This window comes from Aulonocara stuartgranti (genome assembly GCF_965226115.1).
Source record: "Aulonocara stuartgranti genome assembly, chromosome: 19".
Lineage (NCBI taxonomy): Eukaryota > Metazoa > Chordata > Actinopteri > Cichliformes > Cichlidae > Aulonocara > Aulonocara stuartgranti.
This window is the reverse complement of record NC_138955.1, coordinates 30522928-30550233: the sequence shown is the minus strand read 5'-3', so window position 1 is coordinate 30550233 and position 27306 is coordinate 30522928. Positions and strand designations below refer to the sequence as shown.

General features: G+C 43.3%; 1 protein-coding gene across 2 annotated transcripts in view; it reads left to right on the top strand.

Moving 5' to 3' along the window:
* The window catches only part of galcb (galactosylceramidase b), a 46327-nt gene that overhangs the window by 10384 nt on the left and 8637 nt on the right, over positions 1–27306 (top strand). The window contains exons 7-15 of one of the 2 annotated variants that reach the window (XM_082515740.1): positions 1236–1366; positions 21447–21602; positions 21809–21933; positions 22318–22445; positions 22550–22639; positions 22725–22814; positions 22903–23047; positions 23154–23334; positions 23507–23670. In XM_082515740.1, coding sequence (XP_082371866.1) covers positions 1236–1366; positions 21447–21602; positions 21809–21933; positions 22318–22445; positions 22550–22639; positions 22725–22814; positions 22903–23047; positions 23154–23334; positions 23507–23670 — 1210 coding nt within the window. The remainder of the gene's footprint in view (positions 1–1235; positions 1367–21446; positions 21603–21808; positions 21934–22317; positions 22446–22549; positions 22640–22724; positions 22815–22902; positions 23048–23153; positions 23335–23506; positions 23671–27306) is intronic. The other variant, XM_082515741.1, reaches the window with a different exon arrangement.

Genomic DNA, 27306 nt, shown 5'->3' with positions numbered 1-27306 from the left:
GGCTAGAATCTAAAGTGTATCACAGCTCAGGGAAAAAAAAGCACCGAAATAAAGCACCGAAATGTGCGCTGCTTTTCGGTCTGGTTACTACCGTTTATGTCAGAACCGGTGCCATCATGGCACCGGATACCGGTAACCATCCCTAGTCGTGAGTTCTCAGAATCGGCTATCAGAGCACAAGAATGACAAGACCACGGAGCGCAAGTTTGATAACATCATGGAGAGGCTCGCGGCTCTCCACAGGAGATTGAGAGACCAGTGTGTGTTAAAGAGCAGCTTTGAAATTCTCATGAGTTGCTCGCATAAAAGAAAAATCACCATTTATTGCGGCTATCCCTTCGGCGCCAGCTGTGGGCTCAAGGCTGGAGCCGAACAAAAACTCCCTGATAACGACTGTGTTGAGTCTGTTCCTTCCCATTCCATGCAAGGCCACCTGGGTTGGCTGGAAGACTGTTTACTTAGCCTGGCAGGCGAAGGACACTGTCTCAGCTGAACTATGGACATGCATACACATACACTGATATGCACACACTCATCACCCCTCCCTTTCCAAACGCCTTCGATGGTTGTTCCCTCCTGGGGAACACGGTGGGTCTGAGCCCGCGCTGGAATGGTAGCGCTGGGCAGGATGGCTGCTGTGTTTGCTTCGGATTACTCCTCACCCCCTACCCATCCCTGTGGCTTGTCACGTGTTACATAATGTTGTGCTGTGGACATTTATGTGCTTTTTTGTGCAGAGGAGTTTTTTTGTTTCTTGTTCTCATGCTGTCCTTCCCGGAGCCCAGCATGAGTAGAGGTCTCTTTTTTTCCTTTTGTACTTTCCCATTGTAGTGTATATTTCAATGTTTTTCTGTAACGCTACCGATCTCCGACCTGTTTCCCCATGTGATGTCTGTGTTGTGTGTGTATGGTCGGGGGGGGGCGTCCCATTTCACTGCAGGGCACCCTGCATGTGGTGAATAAAGCCTTGATTGCTTGATTTATAATAAATTGTCCCAAACATGGACAGAATCACTGAAATGTTAACTGTAGTCAGTAGTTTATCCCTCCTATTGCATCAAGTCTCTTACAAAAGCATCTTTAATGCCACCAGTTTCTTGAGAAACTAGTTCTGGATATAAAAGTTTTATGTGGAAAGCAGCAAACATTGTATAGACAAATTCTGAATTGTGCTAGCTGTGAATCCGTCTTCTCTGCTGTCAATCTCCTTCTATGACTGTGACTGTCTGCACCAGCTGCTGCGATACACTCTGGATAAGAGTGGTCTGGAGAGGGTCAAGATCATAGCCAGTGACAACCTGTGGGAGCCCATTGCCTTCTCTCTGCTGCTAGACCCTGAGCTGAGCACAGCTGTAGACGTGATAGGGTAGGATCCTCCTCTGTCAATAGTTTGTATACGTAGCTTATGTTCTCTATCCTCAGCAGCTAAAACTTCAGCCAGCTGATGGTTGCTGCTTAAAAATGAACCACCTACAAGGCTTTAAATGGTTTGGCACCTTCATACCTTTCTGATCTTTTGCACCCTTATGTTCCATCTCGTACTCTCCGAGCCCAGGATTCTGCCGTTTTAAAGGTTCCTAGAGCCAGAGAAAAAAAACTATCGGGGAACATGATTTTTCTTTTCATGCCCCATTTTTGTGGAACAACCTTCCTCAAGATATTAGGCAGGCATGCTCTGTGGAGGTTTTCAAAGCTAAGTTGAAGACCCACTTGTTCACCCTATCCTACATGTCTTAATTCTTTGCCTTTTAGTTTTGTTTTTTGTTTTTTTTATCGTTTTTAACTTTTATTATGTTTTTAACTTGTTAATTTGTGTTTTTAACTTGTATTGCTATGCATCACTTTTATTTATTTATCTCTTTATTTTCAAATAGCTGTACAGCACTTTGTCTGAAAGCACTTTATAAGTTTATAAGTTGTTGTTGTTGGTTATTATTATTATTATTATGTAAACTACTAGCAGTAAAAACAACATGCTTTTTTCTAATGGCAGTATAGCACAGAGTCGTTTGTTATTCTTTCTTTTGCGTTTAAACAAAGTGCAGCATTTAATACCTTCTAAGACGGATTTCATCCACGTTTCAGAGCCCATCACAGCACAGAAACAGCTTTGGTGAAGGTTACAAATGATCTTCTTATGGCCTCTGACAGTGGACTCATCTTTGTGCTTATTGTGCTAAACCTCAGTGCAGCGTTTGATACTGTTGATCACTTACCTTTCATGACCACGTAAACGGGGTGGTAAAATCAGCATTCTATCACCTCAGACGTTTAATGAAGGTTAAGCCCTTTCTTTCCAAGCGTGACTTGGAAAGTGTTATTTATGCCTTTATTACCTCACATTTAGATTATTGCAATTCTCTTTTGTCCCGAATTCGAAAATATTGAGCAATGGAACAAACCAACAGAGGCCCAGAAGAGTGCAGTCAAACAATGATTTATTGAGTACACGCGTGGGAAGATGTATACAGCAACACCAGCATCGATCTTCACCGAACAGCTCAATTCAGAATGGTTTTATTCATGTCAGGGTTCAACCCCTTCTGCGTCACAAATTAACATAATATGCATCAGTTTCAGTAAATGGTCAATCTTAAACCGCTAAAATTAGACAAAGAAGTTCCTTTTTCTATCACATCTTCCATACAAGGCAATTAGGTTCAGACACAGACGGTCCCTCTGGGCTTGTCCTCTTCTTGACTCATCTTCTGTCATCTGTCACTAAGCAAACTAAAATGCAGTTAGAAGCTAAATGAATACCAGGCCTTCGGCCTGGCCTATGTTTAAATCATATGTCTGTAAGCATGAATGCTGTTTATCCTTCTATTGCTCCAAGTCACCTACACAATATATTGTGAAGACATAGCGCTTCACAAAGCTTGAAACCTTTAATAGACTGAGCATCATCTCTGAATGAGCACAAATATGCAATGTGTGTATAAAGTGATTATGGCTGCACCTGTAATAAAAGGTTAATCCAATGCCAGTATCTTTAATAAACATCTTGATGCTATATCAATGCTGTAGGTTATATTATCAATGCAATGTTAATGATAAAGAATATATTGTAGCAGTAAAATAATTTCTTTTATTTCCACACTTTTAATAGGGGTTGGGCAGGGCACTTTGTCACGCTTGCAACTAGTGCAAAATGCTGCGGCACGATTTTTAACTGGCAAATGGAAATTTGACCACATCACTCCGATTTTGGCCTCTCTACATTGGCTTCCAATTGAATTTAGGATCTGTTTTAAAGTCCTTTTATTGGTTTTTAAATCTCTAAATGGTCTGGCACCTGTTTATTTGTCTGACTTGTTGAAGCCCCATGTTCTCATTCGTTCTCTTTGATCAGCTGAGCATAGAGCTGGGCGATATGAGATTTTTTCATATCACGATATGTTTTTTTCATTTCAGGCGATAACGATATCTATCACGATATAAGCCAAATAACTATATTTGTAAGATTTAAATGTGCCGTTGCTCACAAGTAAAATGTGAAATAATCAGCAGCTTGTTTTTAAATATTTATTTCCCATAATAAGTTCAACAGGGTAGATGTACTTAAGGAACATGAGACTTTTTCAGATAAATAAAGGCAAATATTGCAAACTACACAAAAGGCAGCCGCTAAAGCGTTTAAGTTTCAAAATAGAACAAATGAAACAGACTAAATTGTCAATTCCACTTAGAAACAAAGTATTAATTCTAAAAATAAATCTTAGTTTGTTTTACAGAAGAACAGACAAAACTGACTAACTTTTGTCAATATCAAATAAACTGAGAACTAAAAGGAAATTCTCAATCTCTCCTTGTTGTATAGCTTAGCTTTTCAAACAGTTTTAACAGTTACTTTAGTCTGACAAAAGCCGAATGACGAATTAGCGCTTCCAGTCAGAGACTGAGGCTACGTCCACACGTACACGGGTATTTTTGAAAACGGAGATTTTCCGTTTTCGTTTTAAAAAATAATCCCGTCCACACATAAAGGCAGAAATGAAGGAAAACGCTGCTATGAACATGCCAAAGCAGCAGGTGGAGCTAGATTCCTAACCGTGCAGAAATGTTGGCCAATCAGAAGTCTAGAAGCCTCGGTGGGAAAAAGTAAACAAAGCTGGGGCATAGAAGCAGAACCGAGTCGTAAGTGTGGAGGGACAGTAACTGTGTGTATATGTAAGCATTTAAACACTGCAGAGAGTAGAATTAACAGTAACAGTATTGTAGAAATTCATTTCACCGAAACAATAACGTGGCGCACAGTGTGACGCATGCACCAGTTTATTGTATTTCCAGACTTGCTTTCGGCACAATTTACAGTGCACGCTACTCTGTTTTTTGTCAGACTTGAAATAGCCGAAATACCTTCACACTACGGAACTTCTATGGCTCTTCCGTTCGACAATCTCTCCGGCGTTGGAACCATCATCTGTTTTCTCTTCGGTCACGCTCGGTTGGTTTTTCTAGTCGGCACACTCATTTCCTCCATTATGCGCTGGCTCCATTACCCGCTGGCTGCTTCCCAAACAAACACACGTGCGGCTTGGCACTTGTGCTGTACGTAACAAGTCACACGACGTGACGCTGCGGCTGTGATTGGTTCGGCTCTGCGCTACTGAATTTGGATCGGCTGACCTTTTTTTTTTTTTTTTTTTTTAAGAGGACAAGAGTGGCGAGGTCTATCGCGATAGCTTAATTTCTCTATCGAGTAAAAGTTATATCGCGATACATATCGTTATCGTTCTATCGCCCAGCTCTAGCTGAGCAGTTGTTGCTTTTGGTCCCAAAGTCACGGCTGAAACTTAGAGGAGACAGAGTGTTCTCTTTTGCAGCGCCGATGCTTTGGAACAACCTTCCTCTCCATATTAGACGGGCTACATCAGTGACAGTTTTTAAGTCCTTATTAAAAAACTATTTTTATTCCCTGGCCTTTAACTCTGTGGGTAACTGACATTTTTATTAATTTTGATGCTATGTCTGATTTCTGTTATTTTATTACTATATTTATATTTGTATTGTACAGCACTTTTTAAAGTGCTATATAAATAAATGATGATGGATTCCCATTCATTTTCTATGACGGTCACTTTTGAACACCACAGATGTAACAAAATTGATTAAAACACTCAAAATTCAACGAAAGAAGTGCTCATCACTTTAATATGTTCAAGTGCATAGTGTGGAGGATGTCATAAGGCCTTTAGGCAATTGGATGTAAAACACAATATTTAGGAGTTTTTAAATTTGTAAATCGGTCTGATTTGACCCGAACACGTCAGGAAATGGAGAGTCCTTTTCACACGCTAAATTTAATTATGGAGTTCCACTGGGTTCTTGATATCCCTATGGCAGTATCATTAGAAGGCATAGCATACCACCAGTTCAGAAGTTTTGGCGCGAGATATGTGAAGACTTATCAAAGGCTACGTTCACACCGCAAGTCTTAATGCTCAATTCCGATTTTTTGATCAAATCAGATTTTTTTTGTCTGCTCGTTCACACTACAATAAAATGCGTTCGCGATGTCTTATCGAGCGCTTCTCCGGCGGTGATAATTGGCGTCTGTCTTGTGTCAGTGACGTAAAAAACGGATTTAATGCGACTTGACCATTTACACAGCAGTCGCTTTCTGAAACATCGGATATGTATCGGATTCAGTACCACATACGAAAGTGACCCAGATCGGATTTGAAAATATCGGATTTGTGCCGGTCACACTGTCATACCATGATCGGATATGGGTCGTATAGGGTCAAAAAAATCGGATTTGATGCGCTTTCGCCTGCAGTGTGAACATAGCCAAAGTGTCTGAAATGTAACATTCCAACTTCCCCTTTAGTGTGTTTGTTGGGCAGCTTAGATAATGTCACTACAGATAAGAATATAGCCCATATGGTTTTCACTGCCGTATGCATAGCCAAGAAAACAGTCCTCATGAACTGGAAAAAACAAAAATAATCTTAATTCTAACCAATATAGAAATTATCTATTAGATTACATTAGTCTCGATACAGCCTCTACCACCACATCAGATCAATTGCTCTGGGCTCCTTTGATTAGCTCCATCACCTAGTGGGGGTGGGGGGTCATAGTTTGGTCCCACCTTCGCTGTAGTGATTGGTGTGGGGGTAGGGACAGGCTTAGGGCGTCGGGGGGTTCCCCAGTAGCATCTTCCTTGGGGGGCTCAACCCGGGGTAGCGGTCATGGCCTATTAGGGGCTCTTAGGTGACGGTTTCCTTGTGGCTGCATGCAGCGGGGCTAGGGGAGGGTCTGTGCTGACGGACGTGGGTTACTGACCTGGTAGCCTGGCTGCCCCTGGGTGGGTCCGGGACGGGCGTGAGGTTCTGGGGCGCTCCGTCTCTGGGCTGGGGCCTTGGCCGGGCCTCGGGGGCTTGGGTCCTGGTTGGTATGTTGCTGGGGTTGTGGGTGGGTGGGTGTATGGGGGCCCGGCCCTGGCGCAGGGTTCCGCCAGTGCATCGAGCCACCTGGGGGGCTCTTCAACTGGTGGGGGAGGTTGTTACATCTTGCAGGAGCTCTCCTCTCTTCAGGAACTCACTCTGCAGGAGGGGGAGATACAGGAGAGGTGGAGGAAGATCTCAGCCTGGGCGTCTATTGTCTTGTGTAGTCTGGAAGATGAGTGGATGACGGGGTGGGTGCAGTTTTCTCTGTGGTGGGGTCAGATGGGCTGTCCTGGGCTCTGTGGGGCCGGGTGGCGCTGCTGTTCTGTGCCCCGGTCCGGATGGGCCTGTGCCCCCTTTCCCTGGCGGGTTGCAGAGTATGGGGGTGCCTACTGGGGTCAGCGGGGGAGCTGGCCCCAGGGAGAGGTCACTTGCCCCTCCCTTCCTTCCCTCCCCATCTCCAGCTGCCTCCCTCTTCCCGCTCCACCACAATCACCCACACATGCAGGGCCTTGGAGTAGGGGTGTGTCACCAGGGTGCAGGGGAAGCATCCCCCCTCTGTCCCCTTCTGGCTTCTTGTGCCTCAATTTTATCTCACAACTTAGACATTCACATTATTCACACTCTCATAACACATACATATAGGATCTTGGGGGTGGGCACGCTACACGGACTCCAAAAGACCATCAGGGTGTACACCTCACCCCTGGCGTCATTGCCCACCTCTCAATTTTAAATACACGTAGACACTGAGGGCTATCAGGAGGGGCTATGCGCTTACCTGCTGCTCTCTGGCAGGTAGCTCCATGCCCTCCTGGGTTTTAAATGCACCTTAGAACACACATGCATCAGCACTACATATGAGCGGGTGGAGGGAGGTTTGGAGTCTTCTCTCACCCCCGTTCTCTGCGACCTGCTGGAGCGGGGGGCCAGGAGGAGGAGTTGGCCGTCCGACTGGGGTCTGGAGTGTGGGGCCTCCCTGCTGCTGCGGAGTCGGGGCGGTCTGCTTTTCCCCACTTCAGGGAAAAGGGTAACACCACCTGGGTCTGGGTGCAGTTTCCCCCTCCAGGGGCAAAGGTACCTAGACCCGGTTCTTAGAGTACGCTTGGGGAGTGTGATTGTGTGTACAGTGTCTCTCTATGTCTGTCTCCACGTTGGGTGAGTGTTGAGTAATTGCATATGAGAGCATAAGGGTGGGAATGGATGTTTGTATCTGTGTGTGCCTGTATGTCTGTGTCTATATGTCAGGTTGGGTATCAGACGCCACCTCTCTGGGGACATCTCAGGCCCTCTAAGGTATGGAGGCCTATCTCCCCCCACCACTTCCCCTGCCAGTGGCAGACGCCCTCAGACATCAGTGCTTTGGTGGTTCTTTGTGTCCGGGGATGGGCGCCCGGGTACACACCGGCTCACTCCTTGGTGGCTGCTTGTCGGGGCCTGGAGCCTGGGGCTCGCTTTGGCCACTTCGGGGGTTGGGTGCCCTCGGCCTGGGGCTTGGTCACTCTGGCACAGCTGGCTGCCGGCGGAGCTCACGGGCACGTCACTGCAACCCCCCCCTCCTGGCTTCTGCTCCGCGGCTGCTGAGTGACCCCTCATCTGGGGCTCTCCTCAGCTCTTTCTGGGATAGTGGTGCAGCTGCCCCTGTGTTGGTCTTCCTTGGTCTCTTGTGTTCTGAGGGCCTCTGGATGTCTGGAGTTTTGATCTCCTCCACACCTGCTTCATGCCCTGGTGGACGGGGCTGTGCCCCCCCCCCCCCCCCCCCCCCCCACACACACACACACACACACACACACACCTCCTCTAGCAGATCATTACATGAAGGAACCTTTTAAAAACAAGCGCGTCCATGCTCACAGGTGTACACACGGGTGATCACACACACAAGCTACACCCTTTTTGGCTCCTACCTCAAAGCACACTGTGCGCTGTTGATATTACGTGCTGCACAATAATGTTTAATATTTAGTATTTACTGTCATATTCCCATATATCATCGTGATGTTGTTTATTGTATTGCTCTCCTTTTCTTCTGCTGTTTTTCTTTTTTCTTTCTCAGGTGATCTAGGTTATTGTATTGTATGTATTTTTTTTTTGTCTGCTTATTTAGTTTTTTGTTTTTTTTGCCCTTTATCCCCGTCTGTCTTCTCCGCTGTTTTTTCCCCCCCCTCTTCCTTTCTCCCTTTTCTTTTCCTCATTCAAGTCTGTCCCGTATCTAGCAAGTGTAAATAAAAAAATAAATAAAATAAACAATAAAAGGTGAATCAAATAAACCATTACGGCAAAGGCTGGGATGTTCAATTTGGTAAAGTAAATCCGTTGGGCATCTTTCTTGGCCTTTAGACAATAATTCTGATGGCAAAAGAACCAAACGGGACAGGCAAAACAAAAAAAAAGACAGCATACATTTTCACTGCCATGCAGATGACACCCAGCTTTGTCTATCCATGGAGCCAGATCACACACACCAATTAGTTAGACTGTAGTAATGTCTTAAGAAGCTCATAAAGATGTCTCATACTGACCTTGATGACCTCTAATTTGTTTTTGCTTCTAGTATCAGAAAAATGGTATCTAACTAGATGCTTACTCTGGATGGGATTACCTTGGCCTGGATGGCATCCTGGATTTAGGATAGGTACTTCTTCCACAATTGTAAAAAGTTAATCAATATTTGATCAGAGCATGTGTTCACTGTTCATCAAAACAGTGATCAGTAATTTTACTAATAACCAGGGAAGTACAGAGCAGAAACAGCTTTTTAATATTGTTCTTGCTCGCACCTTTCTGAACACTTTTAAGATTTAAAATAAACAAATATATAAACTTATTAAACAAAAATTTAAAGAATTTCAAGGAAATTGTGCAAATATTTGTCAGACAGCTAATAGATGTGTGATGTTTCCCTGTGGTCTGCAAGTCCAGGCCCAGAGACCAGACTGATGGATCTAAAACAGATATAACTAAAGTTAATCCAGTGGTTACCTGCACAGAGATAACCACAAAGCATAAACAACTTAGCTGCTGCAAGCTAGGTGTGCTACGAGCTTGCTGTGTAATGTAATATAATATAAGATTTACACAGCATGTTCAGACCAATGAGCTACTTACTAAAGATGTCCAAACCCTTTTCTTTCCAAGCTCCTTAGACTATTAAAGAAACCCTGTCACATCCTTCTCTTCTGTCCACTCCACAGATTGTCTGTTCAGGTTCATCTAGGTAATATTTCAGGCTCTCTAAACTCACAGTTAGTGGAGCTCTGCAGCCAGATGTCTAAGAAACAATTTTACCTTTCTTAGGAATGCTGCATGCTTAAATCATAGAAGCTATGTAATGCTATGTAATGCTGTGCAACAAGCACAGAATTACACAGCATCAATGGGACAGCAGTGCAGAGGATTCAGAGCTTATCTTAGAATCCTCGGGTTTAAAATATTGTTTCAACATTAAAGTAATCCAGTGACACACCAAACAATAACTTGATTGTTCCAAGCTTTATTTTTCAAATTGTAACCAAATGCAGTTTAAAAATGTGATAGCGACAAAGAAAAACTATTTCTTCTTTCCAAAACAAAAACTGAGAAAGGAGTCAAGGATTAAATGGAATTTTAAAAAATATATGATTTTTTGTAACCGTATCATCCAATTTCAATAATATTATAATTCTTTTCTGTTTCTCTTGTTTTCCCCTCTGGTAAATAAATCAGTTCCCTTTCAGTCTATTCACTCAGTACACATAAGTATGGGATAGCCCTCGCACATCCTGCCGAAGAAACCTTTATTCACTCCTTCAAGGCAGATGACCTGTGTTGACATGCACACAGCCCCACCTGCACATATAACCCCTATCATCACAGACGTCTCTCAGTTCTTACGCTCTTCCCCTCGCTGAGAACACCTCTGCTGAGTTGGGCTAGCTATCTGCTGCTAGTTAGGTCCGTTGTCTGCTGACTTGAACTTAACTTAACTGCCGCTGTTGGTGTTAGTCTCCATCGCTGGTTCCTGATGACAAGCCCGCTGGCACCTCTTCTTAACGAGGTCAGAGTTGCCACGGATTACATCATCCATGCGTCCCGCTGTGCAGTGCTCTCCCTGGGCAGAGGGATGGCTTCGACAGTAGTAGCGCAGAGGCACCTGTGACTGACCTTCTCTGGCGTCCCGGATAGGGACAGGGCTGTATATCTGGACTAACCAGTGTCTGCGGCTAAGTTATTCGGACATTCACTAGATTCAATCTGAGGAAGAAGCAGACAGAAGCTTTGCGCGACATCATCCCCAAACGTCAGGCGAAACCCAAACCCACAGCTACCTCGCACAGGCCCGCCACTCCTCTGCCAACTGGCAAAAGACCGGCGCCCACTGCTGCAGTGGGTGTGCCGCCAGCGGGAGCACATCCTCCACCCTGAGCTCCGCACCAGTCAGCCTGGAGCAAAGGACAACCCTTGGACCCCCGGCGGGACCCGACGCCCAGGAGGAAGCCTCAGCCCTCCTACAGTGGCTTGCAAAAGTATTTGGCCCCCTTGAACTTTTCCACATTTTGTCACATTACAGCCACAAACATGAATCAATTTTATTGGAATTCCATATGAAAGACCAATACAAAGTGGTGTACACTTGAGAAGTGGAACGAAAATCATACATGATTCCAAACATTTTTTACAAATAAATAACTGCAAAGTGGGATGTGCGTAATTTATTCAGCCCCCTTTGGTCTGAGTGCAGTCAGTTGCACATAGACATTGCCTGATGAGTGCTAATGACTAAATAGAGTGCACCTGTGTGTAATCTAATGTCAGTACAAATACAGCTGCTCTGTGATGGCCTTAGAGGTTGTCTAAGAGAATATTGGGCGCAACAACACCATGAAGTCCAAAGAACACACCAGACAGGTCAGGGATAAAGTTCTTGAGAAATTTAAAGCAGGCTTAGGCTACAAAAAGATTTCCCAAGCCTTGAACATCCCACGGAGCACCGTTCAAGCGATCATTCAGAAATGGAAGGAGTATGGCACAACTGTAAACCTACCAAGACAAGGCCGTCCACCTAAACTCACAGGCCGAACAAGGAGAGCGCTGATCATAAATGCAGCCAAGAGGCCCATGGTGACTCTAGACGAGCTGCCTCATTTCCGCAGAGTCGTAAACAAGACAGTCAGCATCAAAGCAGCAGGAAGAAAATAAAGGTGCTATTGCAGAAAAGAGCAATACAAGTACAGCCGTTAGTTTGTTCAAAAAAAAGGGGGGGAGGGCTTCATCCCATCCACAACCTGTGAGTCTTGAACATGTATCTACGAATGTACAAGGTCAAGATGCTAACACTCAGACAGCTCTTGAATGCAGTTGGTCCGGGAGATTGGTTTGCAACAATCGATCTAACAGATGCTTATTTTCATATGACTATACACCCGAACTACAGGCAGTTTCTGAGGTTTGCATTCGAGGGCGTAGCCTACAAATACTTGGTGCTGCCTTTTGGGTTCTTGCTTGCTCCTTGCACCTTTGCAAAATGTGCCGAGGTGGCGCTAGCACCCCTCCGAGAGAGAGGCATCCGCATCTTAGCCTACCTAGACGACTGAACTCTCGTAGCTTGCTCCAGAGAGCAGGTGGAGACTCAGTTGTCACTGGTTTTGTGACACATTCACACACTGGGTTTCTCTGTGAACTTTTAGAGCTCGCTAATCCCGAGTCAGCAGATTTATTTCCTCGGTTTAGAAATATGCTTGCTTTCCAGCCGCTCACGTTTGTCAGAGCATCGCTTCCTCATTCAGGTTCAGCTGGATTCTCTCTCATTGCCTGTGGGCATCGTGTCACCTCGGGAGGAGGCATGCTAGCTCTCCGTCCCTGGAGGAAGCCCAGGCTGTTGCATCAGGGCTCTTGGACTGGGAGGGTGTTGTTTTGCTAGGTGGTGTCCACAGATGCTTCCCTAAGGGGGTAGGGAGCGCTGTGCGGTGCATCAGTGAGAGGGATCTGGTCCCCAGCCCGGTGCGAGCTGCACATCAACCACTTAGAGCTGTTAGCAGTGTTCTTAGCTCTCAAACATTTCCGTCCAGTCCTGGAGGGCCAACATGTCCTAGTCAGGACGGACAATTCAACAGTAGTCTCTTACATAAACAGGCATGGAGGAATACGCTCCTCTCAACTGTTGAAGCTGCCTCGCTCTGCTGTTATGGTGCAGTGTTCATTTTCTGTCTCTAAGAGCCATCCATGTTCTGGGTTACCTGAACTTGGGGCCAGACCTTCTCTCTAGCGGGGGGTCCTCTGGTGAGGGAATGGAGGTTGCACCCTTTGATAGTGGCTCAGATTTAGGATCTGTTAGGCAAGGCACAAGTAGATCTTTTTGCCTCCAGGGTAAATACTCACTTCCACATGTTTTTCTCCATAATCAACCACGATGCACCGTTGGGCATGGACACGTTAGCACACCAATGGCCAGACGTGCTCCCTTGTGCATTTCTCCCAGTGAAAATGACATCTCCAGTTCTGGAGAGAGTGCATCAGCAGTCGCTCTCTCTGATTCTAGTGGCCCTTTGGTGGCCCACAAGGTTGTGGTATGCAGAAATAATCAGCCTGCTAGCAGCGAGTCCTTGGCAGCTTCCTCTCCGCGGGGACCTCCTCTCTCAAGGTGCGAGGAGAAGTGGTTCATCCACGCTCGGATCTGTGGCGGCTTTATGCTTACCTGCTGAGAGGTCAAACTTGATTGCTAAGGGTCTGCCAATAAGTGTGATAGCGACAATTCAGAGCATTAGGGCCTCATCCACTAGAGGCTTGTATGCTTACAAATGGTGAGCTTTGAGCAATGGTGCCAGGATTGCCATACTCTCCCATTTCAGTGCTCTATTGTGGTTGTTTTGACATTCCTGCAGGAGCTGCTAGATAAGGGCCTTTCATTTTCAACAATTAAGGTTTATTTAGCAGCTATATCTGCTTGTCATATTGGCTTTGACGGGATGACATCAGATGCATCTCCCCTTGCCTTACGTTTTCTGAAAGGGGTTCACCGGCTGAGACCCATGCTTCTGCCCAGTGTCCCTGCTTGGGTCTTATCTTTGGTGCTGGAGGCCCTTTGTGGCCAACACTTTGAACACATTGAGACTTTGGATATGAAATTTCTCTCATATAAGATGCATTACTTCTCACTTTGGCTTCACCAAACACATGTCTGTGTATTGCGTTCAGATGCTGCCTTTTTTCCCAAGATCATGCCAGCATCTTATAGCTCAATGGAGTTTGATTTGCTGAGCTTTTGCTCCCCTCCTTTTGTATCTGAGGAGCAGAGAGGGCTACATTCTCATTGTCCTGTGCGTGCGCTACGTACCTACATTGAGCATACTCAGAATATGCGTTTATGTAACCAGCTGTTCATCTGTTTCGCTAGTCCAGCCAGAGGTTCCACCAGGGGGATGGCAACTTCATGGGCTCTTTTGGGGTGCCTATAGCTGATATTTGTGCAGCAGCTAGTTGGGCATCACCACACACTTTTGTGTGGTTTTATTGGTTCGACATTAAAGCCCCTTTGGTGGCTCGCACTGTCCTTTCTGCTGGGTCTACTGCACACTAAGGTGGTGGTGGTCCAATTCCAGTTCAGTGGCTGCTCTGCAGGGTGTGTATATATCTTCCATACTTATGTGTTGTACCTCGCTCCTCTCCTTCAGGGAACAGAAGTTATAGACATAACTGTGTGTTCCCTTTCAGTTGATTCACTCGGTACAACACAAGGTGGCCCCACTGAGCAGTTTGGCTCGGTGAAGAGCGGCTATCGAACTGAGGGATGTCTGTGATGACAGCGGTTATATGTGCAGGCGGCGCTATACGCATGTCATCACGGGTCATCTGACTTAAAGGCATGAATAAAGGTTTCCTCAGACAGGACACGTGAGGGCATGATATCCCATACTTATGTGTTGTACCTCGTTCCTCTCCTTCAAGGAACAGAAGTAATAGTGATAGGTTTGTAGCATAAACCTATTCGCTGGAACGTTAAGGACAACTTACTACACAGCAAAAGCAAGACACAAGTAGGCAAAGTTCTCTGTGTTACTCATGCATGAGGGAGGCCTGCCTGGAGCCAAGTGTCGTTCCACCCACTTGACCTCCGTCAGACTCTCAGCCATAGCACTTCTTTTATTGTGGTTACATGAATATACATAGGTTCATTAACATATGACGTCTACATACACACAAAGAGTACCTTGCCTGTGCGTTGTGTAAGTGTCTCCACAGACTACTAAGGATCAAACCTCTACCAACACGACATTGATTATAAAACTCTAAGCATAAATGAGTAGATATTTCTAAGCATAAATGACAATCCGCTATATAACCCTGACAAATAGACATAACTGTTTGCTTCACAAGCTATAAAATACAGGCTTTACAATCTGTGACTGTTTGATACTCAGCTTTAACTCCTTTTGTAGCTACTTTTGTTTTTTGTTTTTTTGCTGTATGGGAACAGCTTGAATACAGAAATCTGAACTGTGATCACCAAGTTTGACCTTTTGTATGTCCAGATGGGACTATTGCAACTCTCTTTACCTGGGCCTCCAACTCTCCCTCCTTCAGCGCCTGTAATTAGTCCAAAATGTGGAAGCATGCCTCTTAACTGGCACTAGAAGGCATGAGCACATCACCCCTACCCTCGCTAACTTACACTGGCTTCCCGTCAAATATCGCATTGATTTCAAAATCCTTCTGCTCACTTTCAAAATTCTAAATAACCTGGCCCCTAGCTACCTAAGTGATCTCCTTGATCTGTACAACCCAAAGAGAGCACTAAGATCCTCCAGCCAACTGCTCGTAATGCAGCCGAGGTCTTGTTTAAAAACCAGAGGGACTTCCGCTTCCGGCCGCATGGAGTGAAGTAGTGGGTGCGTTCAGCTCCGCTTATTATTTTTAAATATTGCATATGCATACTTAATTCTTGGTTAGCAGAAGCCACGCTAAAATGGATACTAAGAAGACCAGAAAATACACACAAAAGACCATAGACATCGATTCGACCATCTCGAGCGGGGAATATGGCGAAGCAACTAAAGCTAAAGCTAATGCTAACGTGGAGACGGGGGAGGAAGCGCCTATATCTGTGGGTACGCTGCGACCAGAAATACGTGCAGGACTGAAACCGTATGAAGACAGTTTGGACAGCATTAAAATCCAGTTGGCTAGTATACATAAAGGAATCAGCAGTGATATATCTGTGTTGCAAGAAGAAGCTAAAGCAGATATTAAAACCACCCGAGACGAACTCATGGGAAAAGTTGAACAGCTGTTCACTATGCAAGCAGAGGCAGCGAGCACACAGAAAGAGATGGAGAAGTCCCTGAGTGACACGACTGACAGGCTGACAACACTGGAAAAGTCCTATATGTCTCTAAAGGCAGACCATCAGAAGCTACAAGAGAAATGCACTAACTTAGAAGATAGAAGTCGCAGACAGAATATCAGAGTAGTTGGTGTTGCAGAAGGCGCAGAAGCGAATAACATCACCGATTTTGCCGCAAAGTTTCTGGCGGAGGTCCTCGGAGCAGACAACTTTGACTCCCCTATTGTTATTGATCGAGCTCACAGAAGCCCCAAACCACGCAGCGGGGAGCGACCGAGGCCCATTATTATCCGATTGCACTACTTCACAGACAAGGAGAAGATCCTGAGACTGTTTCGTAATAAAGGAAACTTACGCGTCAACGGGTCTCCAGTTTATATTTTCCCCGATATAAGTCCTGAGGTTGGGCGGATGCGAGCAACCTTCAATCAACTGAAGCAGAAACTCCACAGCGCTGGCATCCAATACAGCCTGTATTATCCAGCCAAATTGGTGATTACGGCAAACGGCTCCAGATACACGTTTACCGACGCACAAGCAGCTGAGAAATTTATCTTGTCCAACAAGCTGATCACATCGGAAGATGAAACTGAATGGGAGGCGCTGGCCAGCTGATCGAGAAAGACATTACTGGATGGTCACACTCACTGACTGAGTTGATAAACTCTTATTCAGGTGAAATATATTATTATGCTGTTGAGGATATTTTTACATCTTCCTTTCTTTGTTCTGTTTTGAGAGAATGAATAAGTTTATAGAAGGAGAATGAATTAGAATGTGTTCGCAAGAAAATTCATAGTTAATATTTAAATTGATTAATATTAAGGTAATTTAAGTTATAAGATGATGTTTATTCTCTTACCAATGTAATCTCTTCTTGTATGTAAACCATCATAATAGGAATTAAGGGTAATGGCAGAGCCTGAACTACTTTTTTCCCCCCCTTTATTTATTAATTTTATTATTATTATTGATATTATTATTACTGTGAGTGTGCTTTATCAAAATTAAACTGGATATGAATAATATAATTCTTTAGGAGCTTAGTGGTAAGTCAGATGCTCATATCTCTCTCTGAGTTGAGACTTAAATACTTTTGTTGTATGGAGTCCCCTCTCTGTCCAAGCTCTGTTGGAGTGCTTTGGTCAGGGAGGAGCAGAGAGGAAGTAGGGACTGTTTTTGTGGGGTTTTTTGTTTGGGTTCTCACCTGCACTTTTGTTTGTATTTTGTTTGGAGGCCATTTTATTAACGAAAAGAAAGAGAGTTAAACATAACAATGGAACTTTTAGAAATAGACAAGGAATATGCTATCTCTCCTTCATCGAAACTTTATAAAAAGGTCCCATTGCAGACAGAACTTAAATTGCTTTATACAAATGACACGATAAGATTACTTACACAACTTCGACATAAATACTATGAACACGGGGAAAAAACAGGTAGTTTACTAGCAAGGCAAATTAAAGAAGTTGCAGCTTCAAGACTGATTACAGAAATAAGAACTAGTGCAGGGCAATTAACAACTGACCCAAAGAGAATTAATGATGTATTCCGAGAATATTATAAAGCACTTTACTCTTCAGACTTAAAAAAAGATCCAAACATAATCGAAAGTTTTTTCGATTCTATTCAAGTTTCATCTATCAATATAGAACACAAACTATTGTTAGAACAACCAATAACATTAAGGGAGATAAATCAGGCTATTCAAAGTATGCAGTGCTCGAAAAGTCCCGGTCCAGATGGGTATAGTGCTGAATTCTATAAGACCTTTAGTGAACAAATTTCACCCGTTCTTTTGGAGGTATATAACGAAGCTCTAACTAAAGGATGCTTACCTTCAACCATGTATGATAGCACTATCTCTCTAATCCACAAGCCTGGTAAGGATCCTTTGGAACCTGGTTCGTACAGACCAATAAGTCTATTGAACGTAGATAATAAAATATTGGCAAAAATTCTGGCTATGCGATTAGAGATAGTTCTCCCAACAGTTGTGTCGGAGGACCAAACGGGATTTGTAAAAAATAGACAGTTATCTTTTAATATTAGAAGGCTATTCAATATTATATACAGGGAGTGCAGAATTATTAGGCAAGTTGTATTTTTGAGGAATAATTTTATTATTGAACAACAACCATGTTCTCAATGAACCCAAAAAACTCATTAATATCAAAGCTGAATGTTTTTGGAAGTAGTTTTTAGTTTGTTTTTAGTTTTAGCTATTTTAGGGGGATATCTGTGTGTGCAGGTGACTATTACTGTGCATAATTATTAGGCAACTTAACAAAAAACAAATATATACCCATTTCAATTATTTATTTTTACCAGTGAAACCAATATAACATCTCCACATTCCCAAATATACATTTCTGACATTCAAAAACAAAACAAAAACAAATCAGCGACCAATATAGCCACCTTTCTTTGCAAGGACACTCAAAAGCCTGCCATCCATGGATTCTGTCAGTGTTTTGATCTGTTCACCATCAACATTGCGTGCAGCAGCAACCACAGCCTCCCAGACACTGTTCAGAGAGGTGTACTGTTTTCCCTCCTTGTAAATCTCACATTTGATGATGGACCACAGGTTCTCAATGGGGTTCAGATCAGGTGAACAAGGAGGCCATGTCATTAGTTTTTCTTCTTTTATACCCTTTCTTGCCAGCCATGCTGTGGAGTACTTGGACGCGTGTGATGGAGCATTGTCCTGCATGAAAATCATGTTTTTCTTGACGGATGCAGACTTCTTCCTGTACCACTGCTTGAAGAAGGTGTCTTCCAGAGACTGGCAGTAGGACTGGGAGTTGAGCTTGACTCCATCCTCAACCCGAAAAGGCCCCACAAGCTCATCTATGATGATACCAGCCCAAACCAGTACTCCACCTCCACCTTGCTGGCGTCTGAGTCGGACTGGAGCTCTCTGCCCTTTACCAATCCAGCCACGGGCCCATCCATCTGGCCCATCAAGACTCACTCTCATTTCATCAGTCTATAAAACCTTAGAAAAACCAGTCTTGAGATATTTCTTGGCCCAGTCTTGACGTTTCAGCTTGTGTGTCTTGTTCAGTGGTGGTCGTCTTTCAGCCTTTCTTACTTGAGTGGGATTTCCTCTTCTCGACCCTATCAAAGTATGGCATAGGCCCTAATTATATCTCCTTTGTTAAGCTGCTTTACACAAAACCTAAGGCCTCGGTTAATACAAGTAATATATCTTCTAGTCCTTTCCTCCTCCACCGCTCTACAAGACAAGGGTGCCCTTTGTCCCCATTGCTATTTGCACTTGTCATAGAACCTCTTGCCATTCAATTACGCTCTACAAAAGATTATAAAGGAATAAGGAGATTTGGTGTAGAACATAAGGTCTCTCTATGCAGATGATTTTTTTGCTATATATCACTGACCCTACTAAATCATTGCCAAAAATTATGACAGTTTTAACTGAATTTGGGAAAATTTCTGGATACAAAATCAACTTAACAAAAAGCATATTGTTTCCGATTAGTTCTTTAGAAAAATTAGATAGCGCTACATTGATCTCGTTTCCTTTTACAATCTCAAATACCTTCAAATATCTTGGAATAACTGTAACCCGTGAATTCTCTGGCCTTTTTAAACATAATTTTGTTAATTTATACCATCAAACTGAACAGAACTTGGAAAGACTGTCTAAACTGCCCATCTCGCTTGCTGGCCGAGTAAATATCATTAGGATGAGCACTTTACCCAAATTGTTATTTTTGTTTCAATGTATCCCAATATTGATCACAAATTTTTTTTTAAGAAAATAGACCAGTTAATCTCTCAGTTTATCTGGAACAAAAAGACACCCAGAATAAAAAAGATATTTCTCCAAAGATCCAAGATTACAGGAGGAATGGGGTTGCCTTGTTTTCAGTTTTATTATTGGGCCTGTAATATACGTTGTATGTCATTCTGGGGCGGGGAACATAGACCTGATTGGGAACGGATGGAAAGTATGACTTTTTTCTCCAATACTCTTAAATCTTTGGTTCATTCAAACTCAGATCTGGGTAAGCATAAATGTAAAAATCCGGTAGTGTCTGACTCACTAAAAATTTGGTCTCAAATTAGAAAGCATTTTCATTGGCGTCAATGTTCAATCTTTACACCATTAATTCATAATCAAGCATACACATTGCTCTCAGGATCAACATTCCAGCTATGGAGTTCCAAAGGGATACACACAATCAAGGATCTGTTTATTGATAATCTTTTTCCTTCGTTTCAACAACTTCAGCAAAGATTTTCCATAGAAAACAGAGATTTTTTCAAGTATTTACAAATACGTCATTTTTTTAAAGAAACGTTTCCATCCTTTCCCAATGAACCACAAAAGCTAGTTTCAGATGATCTATTCTTAATGAACCCGCTAAAGAAAGGAGCTATTTCTAGGATCTACAACCAACTTTTGCAAATAGACAGTACAACTACATTGGACCACTTGAGATATGCTTGGAGTGAAGAACTGGCTACTAACATCACTAAAGATCAATGGACTAAGGCACAAGAACTGGTTCACTCCACTTCTGTCTGCTGCAGGCACAGACTACTACAATTTAAGGTCTTGCATAGGCTCCATCTGTCTAAATTGAAGGTTTCAAGGATGTTTCCAGGGGCTGACTCAAGATGTGATCGATGTGGCCAGAATTCTGCCTCATTGTCACATATGTTTTGGACATGTCCTAATATCGCTACCTACTGGTCTAAAATATTTAAAACTTTGTCTGATATTTTTAAAAAACAGCTCCCCCCAGACCCAGTAATGGCACTATTTGCTGTAGCTACAGTTAAAAACTTAAATAATAAACAAATTCGTGCTCTGAGTTTTATAACATTGCTTGCAAGACGCCTTATACTTCTAAATTGGAAAAATAAAGCCCCCCCAACTCATTCTGCTTTATTAAGAGACACAGTGTATCATTTACAGTTGGAGAAAATTTAATTTTCATTAAGAGATAATGTTAAACAGTTTTACCTAATTTGGCAACCCTTTATAGATTACTTTAATAAGTAAAACTGGGAGGTATGGCCTCCTCCCATATCTGCCCCAAGATTATATATATATGGGTCTACGCAGGTGTTGTTGTTTTTTTGTTGTTTTTTTTTTGTTTGTTTGTTTGTTTGTTTTTTTGGGGGGGGGGGGGGGTTCGTTTGTTTTGGTTTGTTGGTTTGTTTTTGTTTGTTTTTGTTTTTTCCCTCTCTCCCTCCTTTGAATATACTTATTTAGGATAATAAATGTGTATGTATAGACATAGATATGATTGTTTATATAATGGTAATTATATTTTATGTAAAAAGGATGGGGAGAGGAAGGGAGGGAAGGGGGAAAAAGAGGGGAGGGGAAGGGAGAAGGGGAAAAAAAAACGATGTCAATGTAAATGAGATATATACTTTGTTGCCTGATTTGAATAAAGAAAGGAAAAAAAAACAAACAGAGGTGACCATGCCTTTGACATTACCGCCCCTAGACTCTGGAATAATCTCCCAGTTGATATCCGTAAATTGGAATCAACTCAGTCGTTCAAATCATGCTTAAAACACACCTGTTCAACTTGGGGATGGCAAGTGTCCTGCACTACACCATGCAATGTAATTTTAATTGTAACTGTACTACTTGTTCCTTGTTCTGCCCGCATTGCAGTACACTAGTCTTTCAAATGTGCTATAGAAATTAATTTTGACTTGACTTGACTTTTGTATGTGGTGATCAGGGCTCACTACCCGGGTACCACCACAATAACAGAGGCCCTGAAGACACAGAAGAAGCTGTGGTCGTCAGAGGACTACAGCACCTTTAACAATGAGGTGGGAGGAGGTTGTTGGGCTCGTATCCTCAACCAGAACTATGTCAATGGACAAATGACAGCGTAAGTTAAAAAACAAGCAGTACATGCCAGTAAAAATATTAAACATTACACAGAATGTTTTTAAATTTATTGAATTTTAATCAATTTGATGGTAAGTTTATTTTTAGTTAGAATAAAGTGTAAACTTGGTGAATACATGCTTTGGACAGACTGTTAAGCCTTAATGTTGAACAATGTGGTTAATATGACTGTGATCCTTCCTCCAGCACCATCTCCTGGAATCTGGTGGCCAGTTATTATGAGGATCTCCCATTCGGCAGGGATGGGCTCATGACAGCTGAGGAGCCCTGGAGTGGCAACTATGTGGTCGAGTCTCCAATTTGGATCACAGGTGTGCATACAGAGACAGATAGTTTGAAAATGTGTTTCAGATCAACATAACATTTCTCATAATAGCAAAGTTATTAGAGAGTGGTCAGTGGTCATAAAGGTCAGCAGTGTACTTTTAAATCCAGAAATCATGACACCAACCCTTAAGGTTCTGAGTAAATATAATTCATTATGTCACTGCATTTTTAGTGTTGACTGTATGTTGCATACTGATGGGGTAGACTGCATAGAAGACATCTCACTTGTGAGACAGATTTGATGGGTTGGCGAAAGTTTTGGCATGAAAGCAATCTGATTTTTTTTTAGAAGTGAATTAGTTTGGTAGTTGTTAGGTCTGGCTAGTGATTGTTTTGTAACCCTTTGTTTTCAAATGTTTTCCTTGCAGCCCACACCACACAGTTCACCCAGCCAGGATGGACCTACCTGCAGACTGTTGGACATCTGGCACAAGGTGGAAGCTATATTGCCTTGACTGATGGGAAGGGAAATCTCACTGTTGTCATAGAAACAATGGTAAGTTAGTTACACACACACACACACACACACACACACACACACACACACACACACACACACATGAATGCTCCTTTTAACAAAGCTTTTTGTTTCCTTTATAGACTCACAATCATTCAGTGTGCATAAGACCTCCACTACCTCCCTTTAATGTAACATCCCAAAATGCAACTTTCTGGCTAAAGGGGTCTATTGTAAGTTCATGTTATCTTCTTGAATCTTGCTTAGAGTTTCTGACTTGTACATCTCTCATGTTCAAGATTATTTATTTCTTCTTAGGCATCCATTAAAGAGCTCCAAGTGTGGCGGTCACAGTTTGACTTTAAGACGAACAAGCCCTCCTTTTTTGAGAAACTAAAACCCCTGAAGGTGCTGTTTACACTCTGAAGAAAGATGCACCTCAGTGATATGTGGGCACCAGTTTGTCAACTGTAACACTGTCTTTATATGACATTAGCTTGTAGATGGCTCGTTTACCCTGAATCTGGCTGAAGACGAGGTTTACACACTGACCACTGTTAGCACAGGAAGCAAAGGCAGCTATCCCGACCCACCTCCCTCAGCTCGCTTTCCTAAAGTGTACAAGGATGACTTTGATGTTCGTAAGTTAACCATGTGCATGAACCCAAAACTCACCGAATTTTTAACGTCCATTAAAATGACATAAAATGTGACCTTTATTTTAAATCTGCTTCTGTGTATGTATAGGAAGCCCACCTTTTTCAGAAGCTCCATACTTTGCTGATCAGACAGGAGTGTTTGAGTACTACATTAACCTGACTGATCCTGGACCTCACGTTTTCACCTTAAGACAGGTTCTAACAGAAAGGCCCATCACATGGGCAACGGATGCTGATCAGACCATTAGTGTCATCGGAGACTATTACTGGTGAGTAGTCCTGTGACTACTATGATTACCTTAGTTGGGTTAGTCACTACTATCACTAACCCAACTAAAGTAATTCATGGGGTGTCTGTGGCTGAGGAGGTAGGCAGACACACACAGACACACAAAATTTTTTTTTTTTTTCTCCACCCTGTTACATTGTTATTTTATACAGGCAGAGCCTGACAGTGACATGTGACGTCTTCATGGAGAAGATGAATGCTGGTGGTGTGTTCATAGCAGCCAGAGTGGATAAAGGGGGACAGTCAATCCGCAGTGCTAAAGGAGTCTTCTTCTGGGTGTTTGCTGATGGCACCTACAAAGTTACCAATGATCTTGGTCAGTACAATCTGTCTCTGCTCCAACCTTCTATAAGAATGATCAAAGATGTCCTACCATTAGTTAATGATTGAGTCTTAAAAAATGATCAATCTGTCTTTATTAATGGGCTGTGTACCACAGGGTTTTGATGTTCCACTAGTTAAACCATTACTTACAAAGCAATCACTTGATCCCGCTGTCTTAGCTAGTTCTAGGCCAGTCTTCAACCTTTTGAAAATTGGCCTAACATTAATATTAGATTTGTCAACTCTTTCTCAAATTTTTGAAAGAATAGTCCTAAAACAAGTAACTGATCATCTACAGCGGGTTGATTCTTATTAAAAATGATAATAATACATTTTATTTAAAAGGCGCCTTTCAGAACACTCAAGGACACTGTACACAGCAGAATAATAAAAGTAACATAAAAGCATGCAGTTTACATAATCATAAAAACATAAGACATAACACAAATATAAAATTAGAATAGTTTCAGTCAAGTTTCACAACTTATCAAAGTACTGAAACAGCATTAGTTAAGGTTGCACATCATCTCAGTACAGCGTTCCATACTGTTGCCCATTAGTGATGGGATTTCCGGCTCTTTTTAGAGATCCGGCTCTTTCGGCTCGGCTCACTAAAAAGAACCGGCTCTTCAGGTTGGTTTGTTGCTTTAATTAATTTATTATCAACAATAATATAAAATTATGCGCAAAAGGAATTACTAATGTAAAAAAGTGGTTTTATTTATATATGTTTAAATATAAATATATGCGGTGGCCCCTAGAGACAAAGCACGTGCAAACTCTAAAGCATATACAAACTCCAAAACACATTTCTAGCGTTAACTGAACTTCCAAAACAGAGCTACCTAGATCACTTAAATTACACAATTGAAAGCATATGTGTATTGTTTGTGTATTTATAGACAAGCACTCACATATATTCAAATATTTTTTTTTTAAAAAAAGTTCATTTACCTGTTTCAGCTAAACGGGCTGGCCTCGTTTTGCGCCGACAGAAATGCAGCTCTGTGTGGTAAGACTCGCGGTGGCGGCTTGTGTGTTTACATCAACGCGAAATGGTCCAAGAACTCTGTGCTAGTTTCTAGTTATTGCTCATCGCTGGTGGAGTTTGTGACTGTTAGATGCAGACCTTTTTATTTACCACGGGAATTCACCACTGTTTTCATTATCGGAGTGGCGCTTAGAAGAGCTAGGGCCGAACTTTCTCGGGCCATCAGAGAGGCGAAGCGCGCACACGCCCAGAGAATCCACAACCACTTCAAGGACAGTGGCGACACACGGCGCATGTGGCTGCTGAGCATCAACGGCTCCTCTGTGGAGATCGTCGACAGCACCAAATTCCTGGGCGTCCACATGGAGAAGGACCTTGGCTGGTCCCTCAACACCAGCTCCCTGCACAAGAAAGCCCAACAGCGTCTCTTCTTTCTGAGAAGACTGAGAAAGGCTCGGCTTCCACCACCGATCCTGACCACCTTCTATAGAGGAACTATCGAGAGCATCCTGAGCGGCTGCATCACTGTCTGGTTTGGGAACTGTGCCATATCGAACTGCAAGACCCTACAGCGGATAGTGGGAACAGCAGAGAAGATCATCGGGGTCTCTCTCCCCTCTATTGAGGACATCTACACCACACGCTGCATTCGCAAAGGCACCAGCATTGTGGCTGATCGGACACACCCCTCTCACACACTCTTCACACTCCTGCCATCTGGAAAAAGGTACCGAAGCATTCGGGCACACACATCCAGACTGTGCAACAGCTTTTTTCCACAAGCCATCCGTCTCCTCAGCAAAAAGGGACTGGACTGATAAACACACACACACACACACACACACACACACACACACACACACACACATTATCACTCAGCTTAACTCAACTACCTCAAAACATTGAGACTGCCCTGACTAATCAACACAAGTGCAAACACACTGACCTACACCACCAAACTATCGTACACACCAACCTATTACTGGACTTTTTGCACTAACTTCTTTACTTCCTAATTTTTGCTGCTACACTAAGGAATGTTTACTGTTCCTCCTCTACCTCAACTCATCATCACAAAACCTTATTATTATGTTACGTTGTGTTTTTTTGTCACACTGTCACTTTGCTGCTCTTGTTTGCACATTTACACGTGCACTTTGTTGTCTGCTGTCTGTTAACAAGAAAAAAAAAAGTCTTCCTTAGATAGTTAGATAGTTAGTTTTTGTTAATTTATGTTGTAATTTAAGATAAGATAAGATAACCTTTATTAGTCCCACACGTGGGAAATTTGTTTTGTCACAGCAGGAAGTGGACAGTGCAAAAGTTATGACGCAAAAATTAGAATACAATAAGAATAAATACAGTACACAGCTGTACAGAATAGAATAAAATAATATACTATATACAGTAGAATAAAATAGAATAAAAATATACAATAAGATAAAAATAGAATACGAATGCTATATACAACTGAGTAAAAATACAACGATGCCAGAAAAGATTATTGCACTTAGTGTTATTGCACATGTGTGGATGTGTGTGTTTGTTCAGTTAAAGTCTTTGTTGTGGAGTCTGACAGCAGTGGGGAGGAAAGACCTGCGAAATCTCTCCGTCCCACACCGTGGGTGCCGCAGTCTCCCACTGAAGGAGCTGCTCAGTGCTGTCACAGTCTGCTGCATGGGGTGGGAGATGTTGTCCATCAGGGATGACAGCTTAGCCGCCATTCTCCTGTCACTCACCACCTCCACTGGGTCCAGAGGGCATCCTAGAACAGAGCTGGCCCTTCGGATCACCCTGTTCAGTCTCTTCCTGTCCCCAGCAGAGATGCTGCCGCCCCAGCAGACCACACCATAAAAGATAGCAGAAGCCACCACAGAGTCATAGAAGGTCTTCAGGAGTGGGCCCTCCACCTCAAACGACCTGAGTCTCCGCAGCAGGTACAACCTGCTCTGCCCTTTCCTGTAGAGGGCGTCTGAGTTATGAGTCCAGTCCAGTCTGTTGTTCAGATGAACACCAAGGTACCTGTAGCTGTCCACAGCCTCTATGTCCATACCCTGGATGTTCAGTGGTTGCAGTGGAGAATGCTTGTGCCTGCGGAAGTCTACCACCAGCTCCTTGGTTTTACTGGCGTTGATCTGGAGGTAGTTCAGCTGGCACCAGTCCACAAAGTCTTGAGTCAGTCCTCTGTACTCCTTGTCGTCCCCATCAGTGATGAGGCCGACTATTGCAGAGTCATCAGAGAACTTCTGCAGGAAGCACTGGGTGGAATTGTGGGAGAAGTCTGCAGTGTAGATGGTGAAGAGGAACGGAGCCAGAACCGTTCCCTGTGGGGCCCCCGTACTGCAGACGACCCTGTCCGACACACAGCCCTGAGTCCTCACATACTGTGGTCGGTCGGTGAGGTAGTCCAAAATCCAGGTAGTGAGGTGATGGTCCACTCCAGAGTTCTCCAGCTTGTCCTTCAGAACCGAGGGAAGAATAGTGTTGAAGGCACTGGAGAAATCAAAGAACATGATTCTCACAGTGCTTCCAGCGGTCTCCAGGTGAGCGAGGGAACGATGTAGGAGGTGAATGACGGCATCATCCGCTCCAATGCCAGGCTGGTAGGCAAACTGAAGTGGGTCCAGTGATGAGCTT